Source organism: Aythya ferina, assembly GCF_964211825.1.
Source record: "Aythya ferina genome assembly, chromosome: 15".
NCBI lineage: Eukaryota > Metazoa > Chordata > Aves > Anseriformes > Anatidae > Aythya > Aythya ferina.
In genome coordinates, this window is record NC_140314.1 from 14,780,491 (window position 1) to 14,801,328 (window position 20,838).

General features: G+C 34.8%; 1 protein-coding gene across 44 annotated transcripts in view; it reads right to left on the minus strand.

The window, feature by feature from the left end:
- The window catches only part of RBFOX1 (RNA binding fox-1 homolog 1), an 873,300-nt gene that overhangs the window by 296,583 nt on the left and 555,879 nt on the right, over window positions 1-20,838 (minus strand). For 2 of the 44 annotated variants that reach the window (XM_084536926.1, XM_084536923.1), the window contains exon 1: window positions 3,713-3,961. The exons of 37 other annotated variants lie outside the window; for them this stretch is intronic. Coding sequence is in view for 4 of the 7 variants with exons in the window: in XM_084536933.1 (XP_084393059.1) it covers window positions 3,713-3,856 (144 nt within the window). In the remaining 3 variants the exon portion in view is untranslated. Of the gene's footprint in view, window positions 1-3,712; window positions 3,971-5,489; window positions 5,743-20,838 lie in introns of those variants that run through there. 5 more of the 44 variants (XM_084536947.1, XM_084536933.1, XM_084536909.1 and 2 more) reach the window with 5 other exon arrangements.

A 20,838-nucleotide genomic window follows, 5' to 3' on the forward strand; every position in this document is an offset into this window, starting at 1 on the left:
TTAACAGAACTAAGCTTTCATTAATAAACTCTAAATCTCAATCTACAGGCGGTTGAAATTTGCTGCAAAAAATTACATTACACTAGCATTTGATATAAGCTTAAGTTCAATGCAAGAATTTCTTGCGTTAGTGTGTCTAATTAAGGAGGACAAGAGAAAATAGATGAATCTAGCTGTTTCTAACACTGTATAATGTTATAAAATTATAGGGTACACACCACAAATTAGAGTTGCTTTTCGGTGTCTAAGTATTGACACTAGATAAAATTCTAAGCCAAACGCACCTACATTTTTCCTAACTGTCATTATCTTTAAAGTGACACAAAAGTGCCCAAATCAAACTCTTTCATCCTTCTGTTCATTGCTGCCACTGATACAGTCATTTGCATTTAATGTTTGAAAACTCTTTCTGGATTTCTAAAATTGGACTTTCTCTAAGATGCTTTTAGGTTATTTCAGACAACTTCAGACATCTAAATTAACTCAAACTTCCTTCATGTCCTGTTGGCATTTTCAAATGAATATTTTATTGGTGGTTAATCTATAACGTGAACTAGGCCTCTGTACTTTTGTTCATTTTCAACTTTACTTTCAACAGTTCAGCTTTAAGTGTTTTGAGTAAGTGAATGTGTATGCACAAACTGTTCTTAAAAAAAAAAAAAAAAACAGTTCCTCATGTGGCTCTTAAAACATTTTACACGTGTAATCTGGGAAATATCTGAACAAATACTTAGTTTCTAATACTGGACAAAGTAATAGAACACTTCAGAAAATAATTTCATTTATACTGATCAAACTGACTAAGTGACGTTAGTTTAGCAAAAACGATTGCCAGTTTTAAAAAACTACCCTATGCAAACTTTTTTTTCCACCCTCCCAAATGATTAATACTACTCCCCAGAAAACAACCATCCTCATGGCTACATATTTATTGACAAGACTGGTATGCCCATCTTGAGAGGGATGTAACACCTCTTAGAGTCTTCCATGGAAGACATATCCAATTACAAAACTTGTATGTACCAAAATACTAGCTTATTTTGCAGATACACATGAAAGTTAAGACGACTTTTTCCGTAGATGCTAAACAAACCATAAGTGTTAACAACAGAGAGCTCCGTTAAAATAAAGATGTCTGAATTCATTTTAACTGAGGTGCAAGTATCTGAAGTGAATATTTTTTCGCTAAAAATTACTACTGATTAGCTTCACGTAATGTCTATATACTGTTGGTGATAGGGTCTACAGGCTGAGGGGAATCACTGATTATGAAGTTGCCAAACAAAGGTTTTAGGTTCCCAGTAGTTAAGATCAATAGACAACTTCATAGCAGCAAGAAAGACCCTTTACTGAAATAGTTATGTTAGCATGGAGGTACATTTGCTAGAAATGGTCAGATATGGAAAAAGAATATTAAAAATTAAAAAATAGACCATCATGGTAAAAGTTTATATTAAAAAAAAAAAAAAAGAGAAAAAAAACACTTTTTATCCTTTCCTATTTAAAACCACAACTGGTTAGATTTAGATCAAGTAACAGTTTCTGAGGAAATACTTTACCAAATACATAAAATAACATAACATAATTGATCATCTCTGAATTAAGATGATAATTATCTGTCTCTCTAGGAATCCAGGATAAGTAAATGCCAATCACAGATCAAAAGATGCAACAAGCACAGAATTTTGAACCTACCACAATTATCATCAGGAATTCAGATGAGTTTTAAACATATATAATTGTGATTAGTACAGCCTGAATGTTTCTAAACTGACAATAGGATTAACCAGACTAGAAAGCTAACACTAAATATATATATATATATATACACACACACACACTTTCAGTGTAGCAGTTAATCCACTTAAAGAGTTAAAAATTATCCTGTAGATATAGCACTTTGTAAAGTGCATTAGCAATCACTTCTCATCTTTCTCTCAAATTCAATAGGTGGAATTGAATTCACTGTTTTAAAGTAATCATTACGGTTGCACAGTTTCTTAAACCTTAAAGCAGTGCCATACTATAGATGTTTGCATAATAATACTGCAATAGCTCACCCAGGAAGATTATTACAGCACCTAACCTCATCTTTATATTATCTTTTATCAGCTCGTTTTGTGGCCACATTGACCTCTCTCACCTTGGTTCACATTTTCCCTTTCAAAAGCTAGATCTACAGCATTCAAATTGTTGTTTGGCAAACTCAGAGGAACAATTCCACCAAAATACAGGAGTACATTTTGTATACAACCAGTGAGCATACAAGTCACACTGGATCATTAAAGTTAATCTACAAATGTCATTTTGAAAATGTACCCAGAATACAGAACTACTAAGAACAGATATTTCAATTATGGCATACGCTTTATTCAAATATTAAATACATACTTAACTGCTGTAAATTTTAATTGCAGACATATCCCGCCCGCATACATGTATAATCTAGGGCTTATACAAGAATCTTTCATTATACACTCCATGCTCCAAGTCAGAAATGGTTTATACTACACTACTGAAGAAAAAGCTACAGAAGGGTTTATATCCTCCAAATACTTGAGTTCTGTTCTTTCATCAGTAACACAAAGCAAATTTTGTGGGGAAAAAAAAAAGCTTTAAATCTATTTCATTTTTATGAACAAGATATAGCAAAGAAATGCTGTAAAAAATCTTTCTTTCAGGCATTTTTAAATACAGAAATAAAGTTAGAGACTGTTTCATGGAAGTCAATATGCATTTAAACTATTGCAGTGGAAGTTGGATGAACTAACAGGCAAATGTTCCTATTTGTTATAATGAGCAAAAGAATTTCTTTTCCTGAAGTTCCACCAGAAAGTAACAGAATAAACAAGATTAATCATTGTTGCTTGAGAACATATTTCCATCTTGACTATGCACACCTACTAGATGACTGTAACAGTAGGCTCCATTAAAAACAGAGAACTAACATACAATGATGATTTTAAATAATAACATTATTATAACATTAAATAAGTGGGTAAGAGAGTTATTGATAACTGGTAAGTAATTTGGGGAGGGGTGGTGGTAGAAATACTTCAAAAATAGAAGCAAATTTATGTATAAATGAATGCTCTAAAATGGGATTTAATCTTTTATAAAATGGTATCATTTTGCTTATTTCAAAACATTTTTAAACCCATTCCAATATACTTCAGTGACAGAAGTATTTTAATTCTGCACAGATATAGCTTTATAATTTTTTAATGACTAAAATCAGCTTGATTTTAATCAGCAGCATGTTTCAACACAGACTTAAAATTTCTGGCTTCAAAGAAGGCTTAAACAAAATTGCCATTGGGCACATTTACATTAGAAGTATAATTTATGCTTGCAAGTGAAAAAAGAGCAGTCCTTTATGGCTGAAACTCTGCTACTGTATCCATGAGAAATGCAGTTAAAGTACTCTGTCAAATATCTATAAACAGCATCAATAAAGACATTGCAAAAAGAAAAGGGGGAAAAAAAAAAAAAAAAAAAGAAAGAAAAAAGACATGCAAAGCTTGAATCTCTATTAAAACGTATTTTCTGCTCACTCTCACTATTCCTAGGTGCAAGCACAACATTCACTCCACACAGTGGGAGACATTTATACAGTCAATTCACACACAAAAATATCCTCACAATTACAAATCCCCCAAATGATGCTGATAAAGCAGGCACTACAGGAAAAGCAAAAGTTGAGCAAACTTACCTGCTGTAAGTACATAAAAGTCAAGGCACAGGAGAGCTGGGGACACATGCCCACATTCGGTAGTGCCACGCAGGTTGCACCCGTAAGGGGATGCTGCATGGTGTTGCTCTGAAGTCTACGTAGAACAAGTGAGGGGGCTTGCATGCAAGCACGTTTGCCCTATCTTGTCACTACAGTTTTTTCCGTCTGATTATTTAAGAAACAGTATTTCTTCAGTGCCTTTCTCCCCCCCCCCCGCCCCGGCGCTAGATCCCTACATTCGTCAGCTAAGGCAACTTGGTAGATCTAAACTCTGAATTTTTAAGAGAGGAAAAAAAAAAAAAAAGACACAGCCTGCAGCCTATTGATGAGCAAATGGAACTTCCTCAATGACAGAGAGCTGAAGCTTGTCTCACAACAGTAGCTGCTGACTAGTAGAGAGAGAGATTGACTCAGTGAGGCTCAGTCGGCTGGTGCTGATGCTGCACAGCTTCTCATTTGTCAAATGGGTCCTAGGGCAGGGTCTTTACCACTCACCAAAATTCAAATACTGCATTTTAAAAATCCCTGGAGAGGATCAGGAAGGAGAGAGAGAAAGTGAGCTCGCTGCATCACAGGCATCCATGAGATCTGGGCAATTAATGTCATTGCCCAGCTGGGACCGAATGCCTGTTATGATTCTACACACACGCATACACACACTTTTTTTTTCCTCCTAGGACCCACACCTGACATAAAAGGGGCTTTCCCATTCCAAGAAGGGAAGTATGAAGCACAGAATGGGAAAGGGAAAGAATCTTGGCTAGTCAAGAGGATTCCAGTAAATACACGGCACAATCACTAGATGAGCTTATTTTTAAATACAAATTAATTTTATAGCCACATGTCCTTTACCATCTACTTTCCCAGAGAAATGCATAAAAGCATTACAGAGACGCTGAACTATCAGTACAACCACTGCAGCAGAAACACTGGGAGTGAAACAAAATGCTGTGGCACGCTGTCTTTTACTGAGGGGGAGGGGAGGGCAGCAGGCGTGGATAAAGACTATCTTAAATTGGACTAAAACCCATCTCATCTAAAATTACAAATTTATTTGACAGCCAGTCAATCTATTATAAAGGACTGCCCGATCGGGTTACATAGGAAAATTACATTTGCAACTTTCAGCATTTAATGTTTACTTTTTAATTTGAGAGTGATACCTCAAATTAGTATTCTACTCTTGCAGGATTTCCCCCCCCCCCCTTTTATTTTATGGAGTAATAATTATTCATTAGTAGATCTAGTTAGTCTTTATGTAATAAAGTAGGATGTGACCTGCAAATCAAATAATTTATATTACAACTTGTCCTTGAAGTCCATATTACAAGTCTTTTTTTTTCCTCCTGGATACAACTCAAGTATAGCAGAAAATACTACTATTTTTAATTAGAATTTAACAAATGAATGAAGTATTATTTCTTTGGGAAAGACGGTCAATCCTCAAAGTAACACCTAAGGTTTTAAAGGGGTTTGTTTTAAAAAAAACATGCAGAAGATTTTAAAACTACCTATGTTATAGGATATCTAACTCCCACAAAGCACATTTTATACTAAGAGTTAACATTAACAACAATAAATAACCCACATAAAATAGAAACCTTTTTCAGAAACAGTAACTGGTTGGATTTTGATAACTACCCTTAGAAATAAAGAAAAACTCCCGCTTAACTGGAAACAGATACAAAATATGTCACTGTAACTCAGGCGCTGTATTAAAAAAATACTTTTTCATTTTACATGTGCGCACACATACCTGCACCCACACAAGCTTCAGAGACTGATTTAGATCCACTAAGTCCTCTTCATGCAAAACCAAAAAAATTTCCAGTAGAATTATTTTCTTTTTCTTTCTCAAAAGCAGTCAGTGCAACAAAAATAAGGTATTCAAAACACTTAACAATCACTACCAAAACAATAAATGCACAAATTTAGAATACAGGGTTTGCTCTTGGCTTAGGAAACATCCATGCTTTTGCAGTTTATCATGAACTGATCTACTAGAACAGCCCAGATATAGAACAGCACAAATTACTTTATCACCAAAAAAAAAAAAAAAAAGCACACCACAGAGCAAGACAAAGCAAGAAGGAGAAATGAACTCTCTCTATGCCCTTTCTCCTTTTTTCATTCTTACTCTCTGCCTTAAGCAGTCTCCTGTTCTGACAGGAGTATGTCATGCTTTTCTTCATTTTTTTTTCCTCCTAGCACAGAAAGCCTGTTATTCTGCAAATGCGCTAAACTGATAGAGTTTTTCCTTCAGCTCATTTTCATATGAAACACCATAAATAATACATGGTAATTTAATAATACCTTATCAGAATGTTTAATGAAAAACAAATATGTTATGTAAGGAGGCAGATAACCAACTCATTCTACATTATGTCAAAATCAAAAGCAACATGCTTCTCAGCCAAATGGTTTGGAACTGTATAAGCTGATCCAATTTCCCAAAGTGAAGTTCTGGAACATGGTGATGGGTCAAGCAGTTTCTTCTATTGCACTGCTTCACAGATAAGAGGACATCCATAAACAAGATTAAACTCTTAAAAGCACCACATTGAACAATTCTTTCAAGGCAATTTAGTACTGTGAATGTAGCTAATATTAATTTTAAGATTAAATTACTCATTGGACTTTTATTCTTAATTTTCATGTTTGAAAACAAGAAAAATATGAGCCACAAATATTATGAATAGTTTGTATTTCTCTATTCATATTATTCAATGTTTTAACTATAAAGTATCCAAATTGCCTATACACATGCATTTACATAGAGAACTGCTAAACATAGGTACTGTAAGAAATCTAAAAGAGATAATTCTTTAGCTTGATATGATGCCCTATTGTAGTGGATATAGTGGATCCTTAACAACTTTTACCCCTTCAAGGATAACTTTCCATTTTGTCTAAGAGGATAAAGGTTTAAAAAGTGCCTCATTTCAAAAAAAAAAAATAATAATATAAAGCATATATCACTTCTTTAAAGCCATTTCTTTTACTTTACACACTCCTCCACCAAACCCAATATAAATACATATGAAGTTATGACTGTATATATACGCAGTAAGTACCACCACAAATTCGCCATAGGTACACGAATGACTGTACACAATCTGACCCTTTGCCATTATGCACAGTGCAGATACCACTACCACTGCTGCATAATTTTACAGAACAGCATATGTCCCATCAGTATCTCATCAGAAAATTATTCATACTTCATTTTTACCTTATCCTACAAAAAAGCCATGCGTGCAATTGCAAGAACTTCCCTACACCATGACATCTTCCATTTGCCTCAATGGCTTTCTGTTTGGATCATACTTGATTCAGTACCTGAATTGTATTTTGTCCCTCACCCAGTAACTGATCAATTACCTACTAATTAACAATCACAAACCTTTCCCTTTCCCCCTCCACCCCCACCCCCCAAAAAAAAAAAAAGAAAAAAAAAAAAAAAAAAAAAAAAGGCTACCAATCTACAATATCCAGATCAGCCTTTGTGGAAGTTCAATTAGAAAAGTAGAGATTAAAAGTTCTTCTGCAGTGGTTACACTACACCACTGCAAGATGCAACTTTTCCAACCTGTCTGGATTGTCAGCATCATAGCATATGGCAGAGCAGAGCTCAGTTAGGTACCCTCTCACCCTCTCCCTACACTCAATGAGACTGCCATTTAAAAAAAATAATGACAAAGTGCTGATCAATCTTAAATGCAAATAAAAACAGGATATCAGAGAACTTCTGAAACAAAGCACTAAGGACCAACAATATTTCTAACATGCCTGCAGTACAAATACAAAGCCATTCTTTTGTTTACAGTGCATTTGTAAATAGTGCATTCCATTTAAAATCATTCAATTTGCTGTGATCTGGTAGCCAACTTCTGCTTCCCCAAAATTCCCAAACTTCACATTTACAAAATTTAAACCTCAAATTTATCTATTAGAGTTTTCACAGCAGACTGCCTAGTCTGCTAGACCTTCACTATCAAGTAAAGAGATCTGAAGGAGATCACCTGCAAGACCACACACTGTTCACATTTCAGTCTCATCTCAGGAATATTAACCAGTTTACACATACTGAATGTATATAGTATTATGAGATTGAACGTCTCCCGGCTTCGAGCACTTAAAACAATTTGAACCGCATATTGCATTATCCATGCAACGCATCTTTTTCCACTTTATAAAACGGTTGATGTGGTATAGAAGTAATCCAGGCAAGTGGTATAGAAGCTAAGAATAGTGCAGCGCTTCCTCTAAATGCTGCTTTCCTAGCATCACATGAAAAATAGCCCCCAGGACTTGAGAGCAGGAAGGGAAGCATATTATGAACTTAAAAATAAAATGCTTCATTAGTATATTTTGACAAATTATTAACAATCATTAATAGACTTGTCTTCCTTATCCACACAATACACTCCTTCCTTATATATGTTATGATTATTTTTATAAACTAAGGAAATGTTGATTTTTTTTCCAAAAAGACAAAATATTTCCATCTACTCTTTTCAATTAATGGGTGATTCTATTATACTTCCATCGATATTATCTTGTAATCAAAATCCCTACTTCTATTTTAAGTTTTTCCTTATGATTTCTCTTCTTTACTAAGTCTTTGCATAAAGATCAAGACTTTACAGAGGCTCGCACTTACCTCAGGCAAATAAGAATCACTAATTTTGTTTCTCTTAACCTCTATGCTATGCCCGCTGACTTCTCCAGTGTTTCATACCCAATGTCTACAAAGACACTGTAGCATGCTTAACCTTTTCAGCAGCACTTAGTATGCATTTATTTAGCATTCAGCATTATCTGCACACATTTTTCACAACTTTAAAAAAGCCAAGAGCCTTTAGTCATGCTAGAGTGTTCACATATGAAAGGAAAAAAAAAATGAAGTTACTAAATATAAAATAATCATGTTCAGCCCTTAAAGAGTTGGAGACCCTTCCAAACAGAAGATGTATGTTCCTTGACATGTCTTATTTTCCTAGCTGACAGTACTTAGCTATTCCCTAGAGTAAGGGGGAAAGAGGTGGGCAGGAGAAAGGATGAAAAGGAGACAGGCCTAAAAACCTGATCCTGATTTAATTTTGTGCAAGTTTATGTCAGCGTAACTCCTCTGAATTGCGTGGATTGACACAGGACACACTTCCGTGCTGAAGCCGGGTCAGTGTTCAAGCCGGAGCCCTCTTTCTGACACCCCGGGTGCTGTCCCCCCCCCGCAGGGTTTTCTCTGCCGGCGATCCCCGCACAGCTATACCAGCAACTCCATCTAGTGGGGACGCAGGTTATACCAGCCTCCGCTTAAACCCGTTCCTCAAACGAAAAGGAGCTGTACTCTGCTATGCAATTTGCATTGTAAATAATTTATTTTTTTTTCCTACCTTTTATGTTATCAGGAGATTTGTGTCTCAAAAACATATGCCTGTGCCAAGCCACAATTGGGCTTGGAAGACACAGGATGAAGCTCCAAAGCATCTTAAATTACTTTGGGATCACCATCGCCCTGCTTCTCTTCCCACTGCGTGTTCCCAAGCACTTTTTATGCTACCATTGGACAAATGACTCAGTTGACAGACAAATGGAAAGATATTATGGCTGATAGCTGAAGTAGCAAAAGCTTTCAGAAAGCACTCATCACCTAATGGCACAAGCATCAGGGCTGGAACAGAGAGACTGCATGATGCAGGGCAGAAAGCAAGGAGCCATCCTGACATAGGAAAGCTTAAGGTGATATTCAATTACATTTTGGGATGGGAAAAAAGAGCTGCATCTAAGCTTGTTTTGGTGATACACACTTAAAAACAGGGAAAGAAACAGACATAACCAATAGAAATCAGGTCAGCAAATTATTTTCACAATCCGACTTCTACTTCATCTAGCATACAGCTACTACGAACACATACCTGTTTCATTTTCAGAAACATGGGCTGCCCTCACTCCCCACACATTACTGTCACAACATGAAATAAACTCTTTCACATAGACATATATTGAGGCTCTTTAAAAGATAGCGATTCAAGCCTGATTCACAACAGATCAAATTTGATGAACGTGTCCAGCTATAATTACCATTTTTATTATTCTTAATATCCGAATGCTAGCAAGGAGACATCAGTGACATGTGTAGTACTGCCATATAATATTCTTTTCAAAGTTCCAGAAGAAAAATACATAACAATATGTCCCTTAGAAAATTAACTGCTTTATTAAATTCAGATTTTTTTTTATTGTAATATGAGAAAAGGTATTAATCATAGAAACTTAAGCTTACATCTCAAGTATGTAGGAGGGCAAGTTTACAAACCACTTATAGAAAATAAGAAGTCTACAGTTTTATCTAAAGTTCGATAAAACTTTAGACACAGCCTACCTGTGCCTGATGTCACTGTAGACCTAGTTAAAGATCAGGCAGGAGAACGAGAGAAAATAAGAAGTACAGACATAAGGTATTTCACTCAAATTTGTTTCTGTACAAAATTCTGTTTCCTTCTTTTAAATGGACACATCACTGGCAGAACTATGATTTATATTTTCTCTACATTATTTCGAATAAACTTAAATCTTCATACAAATTCATTAATCAAAAAACAATCTTGCCCTGATTTTTGCCTCTTCATTTGCACAATCACATCTCACACTCTGATGCTGTTATGGCATCAGAAGAAAAAAAAAGTGAGAAGCAGCAAGAACAAGTGAATTTAGAGCTTGTTTTCATGCCATAGTAATGAAAGAGGGAAAAAACACCATATGTGATTATAAGTATAGCAAGAGGTATAAGTATAGTAAGCAAGATGGGTTTACACTGCCTTAAATTATTTTTTTTCCATGAGATTAATAACATTAAAAATAAATAAATAAAAGAATGTTAAATCTCAGAAAGAACAAATGACAGATTAATTATGCTATTATGCAAAGGTTGTATCTTTTCTTTGTAGGAATTAAATTAACTGGACATCAGTGCAGTTTCCTTCTACAATGAAATCACTTCTTTTATATTAGTCTGTCTATGGCTGGGTTTTTCCTCATATATTCTACCTGAATCTAAATCCACCAGACTTAGTCCACAATGCAGGAACTCATTTTAATGCATAACAACTAAATATTAACATGCTTGCGTATCATACCAACAAATCCTCCATTAACTGCAGCTGAGTCTCTAAGTCTTCATTTCTCATGACCTCTACTTACAGTCTACAGCCTACCCAACTCTCACAGGTATGTTCTCTCTCCAACACAATGTTCAATACCTCCACAGTTTTCCAGGGGAGTCTATTTATCCTCATATCTACCAACAAACCTCAGAACACTCCTTGGCGTTTTGACACTACATAAGATGAACTAAGTCAGTTTCAACTGACTCTCTAACTCTTCAAAATCTAGACCTTCACCTCTAATTTCTTCTTGTGGTTTTACAATTTCACTTTCAACAAAACATCTTAAAATCTTTATAGTCAAGACTGAACAAGCTAGTTAAATACTCATCTCCATCTAAAGGGAGATGGATTCAGTTCAGGATACCTAAAAGTTTCTTGAAGCTTTGAGCTTTAGTTGATACAGAAGCACTTTCAAGGCTTCCCAAAAGAGCCAGCTATACACTCTCCAAAACACAATTCTAGCAGAAAGATGTTAGATGCTACAACCTAACCTCACTGCAATGCCAGAAGAGCAGGGATTTGTTGGAGCTTACGAGTTCGAGTTCTATAGCATCTTTGCAGAACTACATGTTTTGGCATTCAGGCAGCTTTGCATATGAAACTGATACAAAGCTGTCTCTGTGAGCCTTCTTGCGTTCCTGCTTCAGGCCTTCACAAGTACTGTGTGAGAAAGTCAAATATTATACACAGAGTCAATGTGTTTCATGTCTTTTTATCCAGTTTATTCTACCTGCTGGTTTTGAAATGAGCAATCACTTCTTTTCTAACAGTTCTTTCCCTGGACCTGTCTGGGATCCTGTCCTCCCCAAAACACCTTTCCAATTGCTTCATTAGTGTAACCTCTATCTGGACTGTTCACAAGTACAGAATCAGTTCCTTCCTCTTCCTGCTCTTTAATTGGTACTTTTTTTTTTTTTTTTAATCTTTCTTGACCTCAGTTGATACATGTCGTGGTTTAACCCGGCCGGCAGCTAAACACCACGCAGCCGTTCGCTCACCCTCCCCCTCCCTCTCTGGGACAGGGGAGAGAAATGGAAAGTGAAACCCGTGAGTTGAGATAAAGACAGTTTAATAAGACAGGAAAATAATAATAACAAAAGTAATAATAACAATAATAATAATAATAATACAATGGTGATAATAGGACAATAATAATAATATGTACAAACAAGTGATGCACAATGCAATTGCTCACCACCCGCTGACCGATGCCCAGCCTAACCGAGCAGTCCGGCCCCCTCCCCCCGGCTAGCCACCCCTATATATTGTTTAGCATGACGTCAGATGGTATGGAATACCCCTTTGGCTAGTTTGGGTCACCTGTCCTGGGTCTGTCCCCTCCCAGCTCTTACTGCACCCCCAGCCTGCCTGTTGGCAGGACAGAACAAAAGGCTGAGATGTCCTTGGCTTGGTATAAGCACTGCTCTGCAACAATTAAAACATCGGGGTGTTATCAGCACTCTTCTCATCCTAAGCCAAAACACAGCATTCCACCAGCTACTAGGAAGAAAATTAATTCTGTTCTAACTGAAACCAGGACAACACCTGACTCATCCTTTTCCTTAGCTAATAAATAGAGTCTACAAGTTCTTCTACAATATTCGCTATAAGTTGTTTTCATCAAAACTAATCAACTCTCTCTCATTGTGGTGGCCATCATTCACCTCTTCTACTAGTAACTCCTTCCTCTCTTCCTTTATTCATTGAAATCCATGCTGATATTATTGAATTAATTCTTCTTTTTCCCTCTGGTGCTTTGCACCACTTTGTTTCCTTCCTGCATAAAGTTCAAGATCCTTGTGGGTCCCTTCCAACTCGGTATATTCTATGATTCTATAACAAACAAAAAGGAGCTCTCATATGTTGTCCAACCTCCCTCTAACTCCCAAGAACCTTTTAGACATGACAGACATGAATACCCTTAAAAAGAAAAAACATACATGAAACTTGTTCGTTCTCATGATGTTTGAGAATTTTAAGAAGTCAAGTTGTTTTTTGCCTTTTTTTTTTTTTTTTTTTAAGAAAACACTGCAAGTTACAAGGAACAAAACCTCAGAAATAGACTTTCATTTTTCTTTTTCACTTGATATTCACAAATATTCCCCCATCCTATTATCTCCTTCACATTCAAGCACTTTGAAGAAAGTATCGTTTTAGCAAAATGCTCTGTGTTTTTTTTGTACACAAACCATCTTTACTCATTCTTTTTCTTGAATTATATTAGTCCTGTTGAAAATTGTACCATTAAGACACTGATGGTGTTGTCATACCTTGAAGTTTTGTAATTTAGGCATGAACTACAGAATTTCAAATTTAAACTTAGCAACATAGAATTTTTATGACTAAAATAAATAAATATATATTATAAACATTTGAATCACAAGAACTGTCACAAAAATGAAAGAAAAAATCTGGTTTTAACTTGTTTTAACTAAGTCTGAAGTGGTTTTGCTGTTTCTATCATTTTTAAGTAGTGCCACAAGAAACTCTCAGATTAAACATAAATCAGAAATACACTAGGCAAAGAGGTGTCATGTTTTGATTATGACCATATAGAAACTTAAGAACATATTCTCTCATAGCCTTTGACTTTTGCCAACTAAGTATACAACGCTTTGTGTTCTCACTACAGTATCAAAAACATATGATGTAAATTAAAACTTTATTTGTTAAAACCACATGACATAAAACCATGAACCAAAAGCCACATGAAAGATCTAAAATGCAGTTAAGGACAACTGCTTTTTACTTGAATATACTTTTTTTTGTAAACCTGAACGATACATAAAACTCAGCTACTCGAGACCTCTAGGAGTCAGAAAAATTATCAGTGAGGTCAAGTAAGACATATTTACAAAGAGGGTTGACATATGGTGCTAAACACATTCTCAGAAACAATATGAAAGCATACAAAACACTACCCGATGCCTTGCACTGCTTCCCAGTACAGTATCCAATCACTCATGTACATGGAGAAGGCATTAAACATTTTTGTCCATATTTAAACCTCCAAGCTATCATTTTCTAGCTTCAGCCACAAAACCAAACTTTTACACTATGAAAAGCCTCTATTTCTACATCCCAAGAGCTGAAGAGGAGTAGAAATGTTACTATTATACTATTACTATATTACTATTAGGCCAGATAGCTAAGCTAAAGCTAACATAGGCAACCTTGTTCCTTCCTCTCAATAGTGCTGACTGAGCAGACATGTTTCCATAAATATATGGAAGACAAAAGTGATCTTCTCCAAAATACATTCTACTACAGGGTAACAAGGCAGAACATCAAACATACATCAAACATAATTTGTTAGTTAGAAAAAACTGTATTTATATGAAGGAATGTGACTGACAGCATAACTGCTGACATTTGTTTGAAGTGGTCATTCAAAGCAATGCAAAGACAAGAGTTTACCAGTAACAGCTTCTACTTTCTAAGTTACATCAGTATACCCACCAATTGCATACATCAAACAAAAAGCATCATCCTGTGTATGTCTTGTAATTTATTACAGAGGTAATGGTAATTAAAAAATAACTACATGAGAAGTAGTCATGTTATTAACACCAGATTCTAACATGTTTTTCCTTATAACTAAGCACAACATACTAAACATTTTCTAATGCCACCTTTTATTTGCATCGGTTGTGACCTGCAGGGAGTGGCTCTCAAAATGCCCCCCTTAGATGAATGCAAACCTTTGCCCTCCCTGCAGAGTTTGCTCTCATGGGCACCTCCTGTGATGAGGATACCTCTGCTTCAGGAAACGAGCCAAGACCTGCTGCAAATTTCTTCCAGTCATCAAGTGCTAGTGTCAGGACTTGGTCAGCAGAAACCAGGTGGCCCACACACAAAAGGTTTTTCAACTGATTACAGATGGTTATTGCCACCCACACCACATTTCACTTTGCACCCAATAACCTTCCTGAGACTATTTCGACCCATATTAAGACACTGTACTGTATCAGCTGCATTATATTTGTAATACAAATTATGTTTGTAATTATGTTTGTAAAATTTAAATATTTGACCTTTCATTTTTACTAGAAAGCAAAATTATTGGTACCAGAGTTGCATTCCTTAGTTCTGATAAGAAACACTACTGAGGTATAAAAATCTTATGTGTCAATAAAAAGGCAAAAATCTTAAATACTTGAATCATCTCAACTGGAATACAGAACAGTGAAGAACAAGACCAGATGCAACTTCACACTAGTCAACTACAGATATTGCAACTTCCATTTCTCACAAATGAAACACAAAAGCAAAAACACAAAAGCAAGATAGACAAATCAGCAGCTAGACTACAAACAAGAGCAAGTTAAGAATCAGTAGTATTGTTCCACTTTCCATTTGTCATGAACCAAACACACTACTACTAGTAGAAGTCTGAACACTCAGTGAATACAGTCATGGGCTCTTTCAACCCAAAACATCTGCAATATCCCAGATTAAGATATCAGTAATATTTTTTCTCAAAAACATCCCCCCCCCTTTTTAAACTGTTCTTATCTCAACTCACGAGTTCTTGCACTTTTCTTTCCGATTTTCTCCCCTATGCCACTGTGGGAAAATCAGCCAGCAGCTGTGTGGCATTCAGCTGCCTGTTGAGTTCACCTGCAACAAGTTCTTAGCTAAATCTCTAAAATTTTAAATGTTAATAGTTTTACCACCACAATATGTTCAAGAAAAAAAAAAAAAAAAAAAGTGCTACTTATGGTATGTTACCACTGCTGCTTCTAGACAGTAATCCTTAATGGACATAGCCATCAATATTTTCTTTATAAATAAATAAATAAATAAATAAAAGGTAAAGAGGTAGCTGTTCTGAAGCAAAATGCAAACATTCTAGTGAAAGTAAAACCAAAACAGAGGAATAAAGTGTTAAGCTAAGAGTAAAACAAACAACTATTAATACTCATTGATATTCAACCTCTGAAATTCTGTATCATTACTCTGGAAATATACTTCCATACTTGGGTATGAATCAACTAAACTTTCTCTGTACACTCAAAGAAGATAGAATCATAGTATCATAGAAAACCTCCAAGATCATCTGGTCCAACCATCCCCCTACCACCAACGTCACCCACTAAACCATGTTCCTAAGCACCAAGTCCAACCTTTCCTTAAATATCCCCAGGAATGGTGACTGCACCACCTCCCTGGGCAACCCATTTCAATGCCTGACTGCTCTTTCTGAGAAAAAATGTCTCCTAATTTCATTTAATTTTGTTGTTATGCAACATTTAAAGTACCTTCACACTTATTTTCCATTGTCTGTGAAGAAGTGAAATACAAGGAATAATATCTTTTTGTGGGGGATGAACAGTGTAGTTTATTTTCTCTATCTGTTGTAATTTTAAATTTAGTAGTTGCTAATATACTTCCAAGTATTGTGAAATATAGCATGAAAAATAAAAATGACAAATATATTTAATATAATGAATTTATGGATTTCAAAGAATTGATTATTTGACTTCTTTAGCACCACTACCCCCCCTCAAAAAAAAAAAAAAAAAAAAAAAAAAAAAAAAGTCTTAAAAGTCTGGCGTCTATTTTATTCACTGTAAGTTTAAAAAATGAATTTGCACAAATATATTAGATGTTTTCCATACCTACTGTGGTGTGGATATATAGACAGTTGTACAGTTGTAGTTAGGACTTGGAAGATTTTCCTTTCCATTCTGTGACAAAAATGTGATTAAGTAATCCTCAATATGATACCAACTATGACCTTTAAATTCCACTTCAAATCTAGCTATCATGTTACTAAAATAATATAGTACAGAATGGATACTGTTTTGCTAATATGATTTATAGACTCGTAATAGGAATTTCATACTTACAACTAAATTACAGATATGCCAACTATGATATATTTTTATGTGCATGTGGCACAATATTTCATAACAAGCTACAGCATTTTTTCCTTAGATGTACAAGAAAAATGAAGAAAAAAATAACAAAATATTCAAGAATTCAAGTTGAAAAGTTGAATATGTCAGTGTTTGCAACCTGAGTTGATTTTTTATACCAGTTACCTTAAGAGGGAAGCATTAAAAACTTTAAAAAATCTTGCAGAGATGTGAAAAGGCATTCAGTTAAACAAACAGAATCAAGTTAGATGGATCATTATTTGATTTTATATCAACAGAGAAGAAGTTGGAAAAGACATTAAAAAAAAAAAAAAAGCTTTATTTCTGAATACAGCGCTCCAAATGTTAGCTTGTTTATGCAAATCAAGTTATGTTGCTTTTGTTGTGTAGGTAAATTTTGAAAAACAAAAAGATATTTATTTCAAAAAATAAGGTATTAAATACTGAGAATGTGCACCATGGTACTAAAAGCTGGGCTTTCTACTAACCTTTGGTAATGATTATATGAAAGAAAACAAAGATATGAGACATCAACTTAAAATAATGCAAATTACATTTTTAGCATAACCAAGGAAAATAAAACATCTGCTTCCTGGAAAAAAAAAAAAAAAGTAGTGCAAAGAACCACTCACCCACATAGTTCCTACAATGTACACAGAGTTTGCGTGATTAAAAGTGGATGCATTGCCTGACTGCTTCACCAAGCTACAAATGCTGCTCATATCCCTATTCAGAAAACAGGTAAGTATACTTTTCTTTGAAAAGTTGTTCAAGACACACTGAAGGGCATATTTTGACAGTTTTCTAAGTCTGCACCTTTAAGATCACAACCCTGCTAAACTGTAATGCTTTCTGCTACACAGCTCACTCTACTGTCTCCCTGTTTGTGGGTTGCAAATTGATGTCTCCACAAAACATTGTAACAAAGATTTCAGTTTCTATTTCGTACCTTTTGGTTCCTGTTAATTAAAACATTAAACTCAAAAACACAATACTTACATGACATTGGAAATGACCATTTCTAGAAACTACACTATGAAGTTAAACAGAATATTCTATAAGCCACACATTTACTGTTGTCCTCAGGGGAGATACAAGGATCCGGAGAAGGTGCAAAACCCATCTCTTGTAACTTACCTAAATTTGTCATTAAGTGACTCATTATAGAGGACTTATAAAAATTTTTCATTTCTTTTTCAGGCAGATTCCTGAAGGGAGGTAAAGTAACTGCCAAGTCCTCTTTAGCCCCATTGAACGAAACATACAGAGGTCACATGGCTGTATCACAAGTGTGTGCTGTGCTAAAATTTCATTCAATAGCAATAATATAATAGTATCTTCTGCTGGTGGAATGACTTACACTGGCATTCTAATTAACTACAGAGATGTATTTGTTTGTCAATAGATCAACTTTTGATCTATTGATCTGCAAGGATTTTTTTTTTAAAGCAATTATCTCTGATTACAAATTCTTTTAAAAAATGTGAAATGATTAAATTACATCTTACTCCTTGCTTTCATCTTGTATCACTACAAACTTTTAACACACTGTAAACTACATCCGGAGATAATTTTTTCCTCCATTGAAATGCTGGCTCCTTGCAATTTCAAAAATTAAAGCATTAATTCATTAACTCTGAAATTAGGAGAAGAAATACATCCCTTTTTTAACATGAAATTTCAAAGACTTATGCAAGCATGACCTTGGCCATGTTTACTGGGGATAATGTCATTCCCTCTAAAAAAAATTTATAGGACAGAAACTTATTAGAAAATTGGATTTACATCTAAATGGAAGTCTTCTGCACCCCAGTACCCATATGCTCACATGCTGCCAGGTCATCCATTTTGCATGGAAGATTCCCACCTATTAAACTGTCAGTTTTTTGAAATATTTTAAAATAAAGGCTTGCAGAATGAAATAAAAACTTGTTTAAAAAATATTTTAATAAAAACCCACTCCTTAATTTCAGTATTTTCAGCGTTGGAGGAAATAAAATAGTAACAGGAAAACAGAACCAAATGCTCCCAGTTTTTTTCTAGTTAAATATGTTCTGCACATGGAAGGTATCATCTAACTAAGCTAGTTTTTGATTTCAGTATCAGAGATTTGCTTGAATAAAATAGCTATTGATGCAACCAGTAAGTAACCATACATCCTGACTGACAGATGTTTTCCAGTAACTACAGAGCATTTCTGTTCTGTTCCCCGTTGCTTACTGTATACATAGTTCCAAACCTAAACTTACCCTGGATCCAGGATTAATTACTGGCTCTGAGAATCTGAGGTGCCTCAGATAGAGTTGCTACTGCCAACAGTCCAACGTGGTGAGAACATGTCCATATGTGGTGCTTTAGAGCACAAACACCTATTCTTAACGTTCCCAGAAAAAAAGCTGTTCTTTAATAACCTCCTCTTGCTATCTGTTGACTCTATCTGTGTTACATAAGCAACTACATTCTGAAGTCATAAATTACAGAGTAACAATGTGGCACATACAGTGTATGCTGCCATGTGAACCTTTTTTCAATGCTTTGATTTCATGATATCAATGAAAATGAGACCTGTCGCCTTCTGATATTTAGCATGCAGCCCAGTATCAAGCCACACAAAGAAGTAAACTTTCATTTAATTAATGTCAACAAAAGTATATTTTGAAATAAATCCATTTTTCATTCCTTCATTTCTTCTATCCTTGAGTAATAAGAAAAAGTTTTCCCAAAGCAAGATAAGTAACTCTTCTATGGTCACATATTTGTTACAGACCTGGTAGTTGTTTTCAGATTTTTTAAAAAGTTAGGAAGCAACATTCTTTAATATTAACAGATCAGAGCAGTAGATATTCTAATATCAATAATCCAGTTGATAAAGGAAAATTTAATTATGAATTCCAAGTAATGTCCAGGATTTGTGCCAAAAGCCTAGTAATCTGTTTTGCTGACTCTTCCATTTCAAGAAAGAAAAAAAAAAAAATCCCTGGAATTCTTAGACTGAAACACAAAAATGCCTCAAACATTTATCTTTTTCTTCCAAACAACTGTGAAATGCAGCTCAACTGAATATAGTGCAGTTCTAACTTGCAAGTCAATTAAGACTTACAAAATGATAAATAAAATATTCAGTAACGTGCTCTTGGTGTGACTGAATAAGGCATCTGGATAAAATTGAGACCTATAGAAGAACAGTAAATCATTTTAAACATATGCATGAACTTTAGAATGATGCTGTCATGAAATTATTTATATTCTAGTCATACAAAAGCACAATATATTTTAGGTCTTTTTGGCAAAACAAAAGCTTAAAAGAAGTAAAATCAAGTAGCTGCATGCTTTAATGCAGGATTTATTAGTTCACGTTTTCCCGTGTCTCTATTTTTCCAATTTCAACTGTATTTTTGTAATTTTAGCTTTATACTGTGTGGTACATTTGTTTCATTATATACTAACTGATGAGCAATTTGAACTCATGCAGAAGTGGATATACCAGAGAAAACTTATCTTCACAGAATCATCAAACTAAGTAAGAACAAGACCCAAAGAAAAGTAGTATGAAAGCTCAGGTTCATACTTTTTAGACAAAAATATCTTTACCACTTTAATGGTTATCTAAATTAACAATGCTATAGAACAGCTAATAGCAAGAAGGAAACTATTTCCCACAGTACATTGTCTTCCATCTTTTTTTTTTTTTTCAGTCCTCCTCCTGTATAAATACATAAACATATTTGCCATGCAAGTAAAAATGCACAAGAAGGTATTTCCATGTTTTCCAAAGAAAATGCAAAATTTAGAGTATTTTATAAGGTCTATAAATAAATAAATAAATGAATATTAAATCATTATATTCTTCTATCACTTTTTTTTTTTTTTAATCTAATTTAAAACACAGGATACACAATACTTACCTCTTGCCTTAATCAGAGCAATGCCTCTCTTTCTGGGTTTCTTGTGTTGTTTTTGTTTGTTTGTTTGTTTATTCATTCTAAAATGCTGCTGTTATCTATTAATGCATCTACCAAACCACAAACATTTTTCATACTTCTTCAGACTGAAA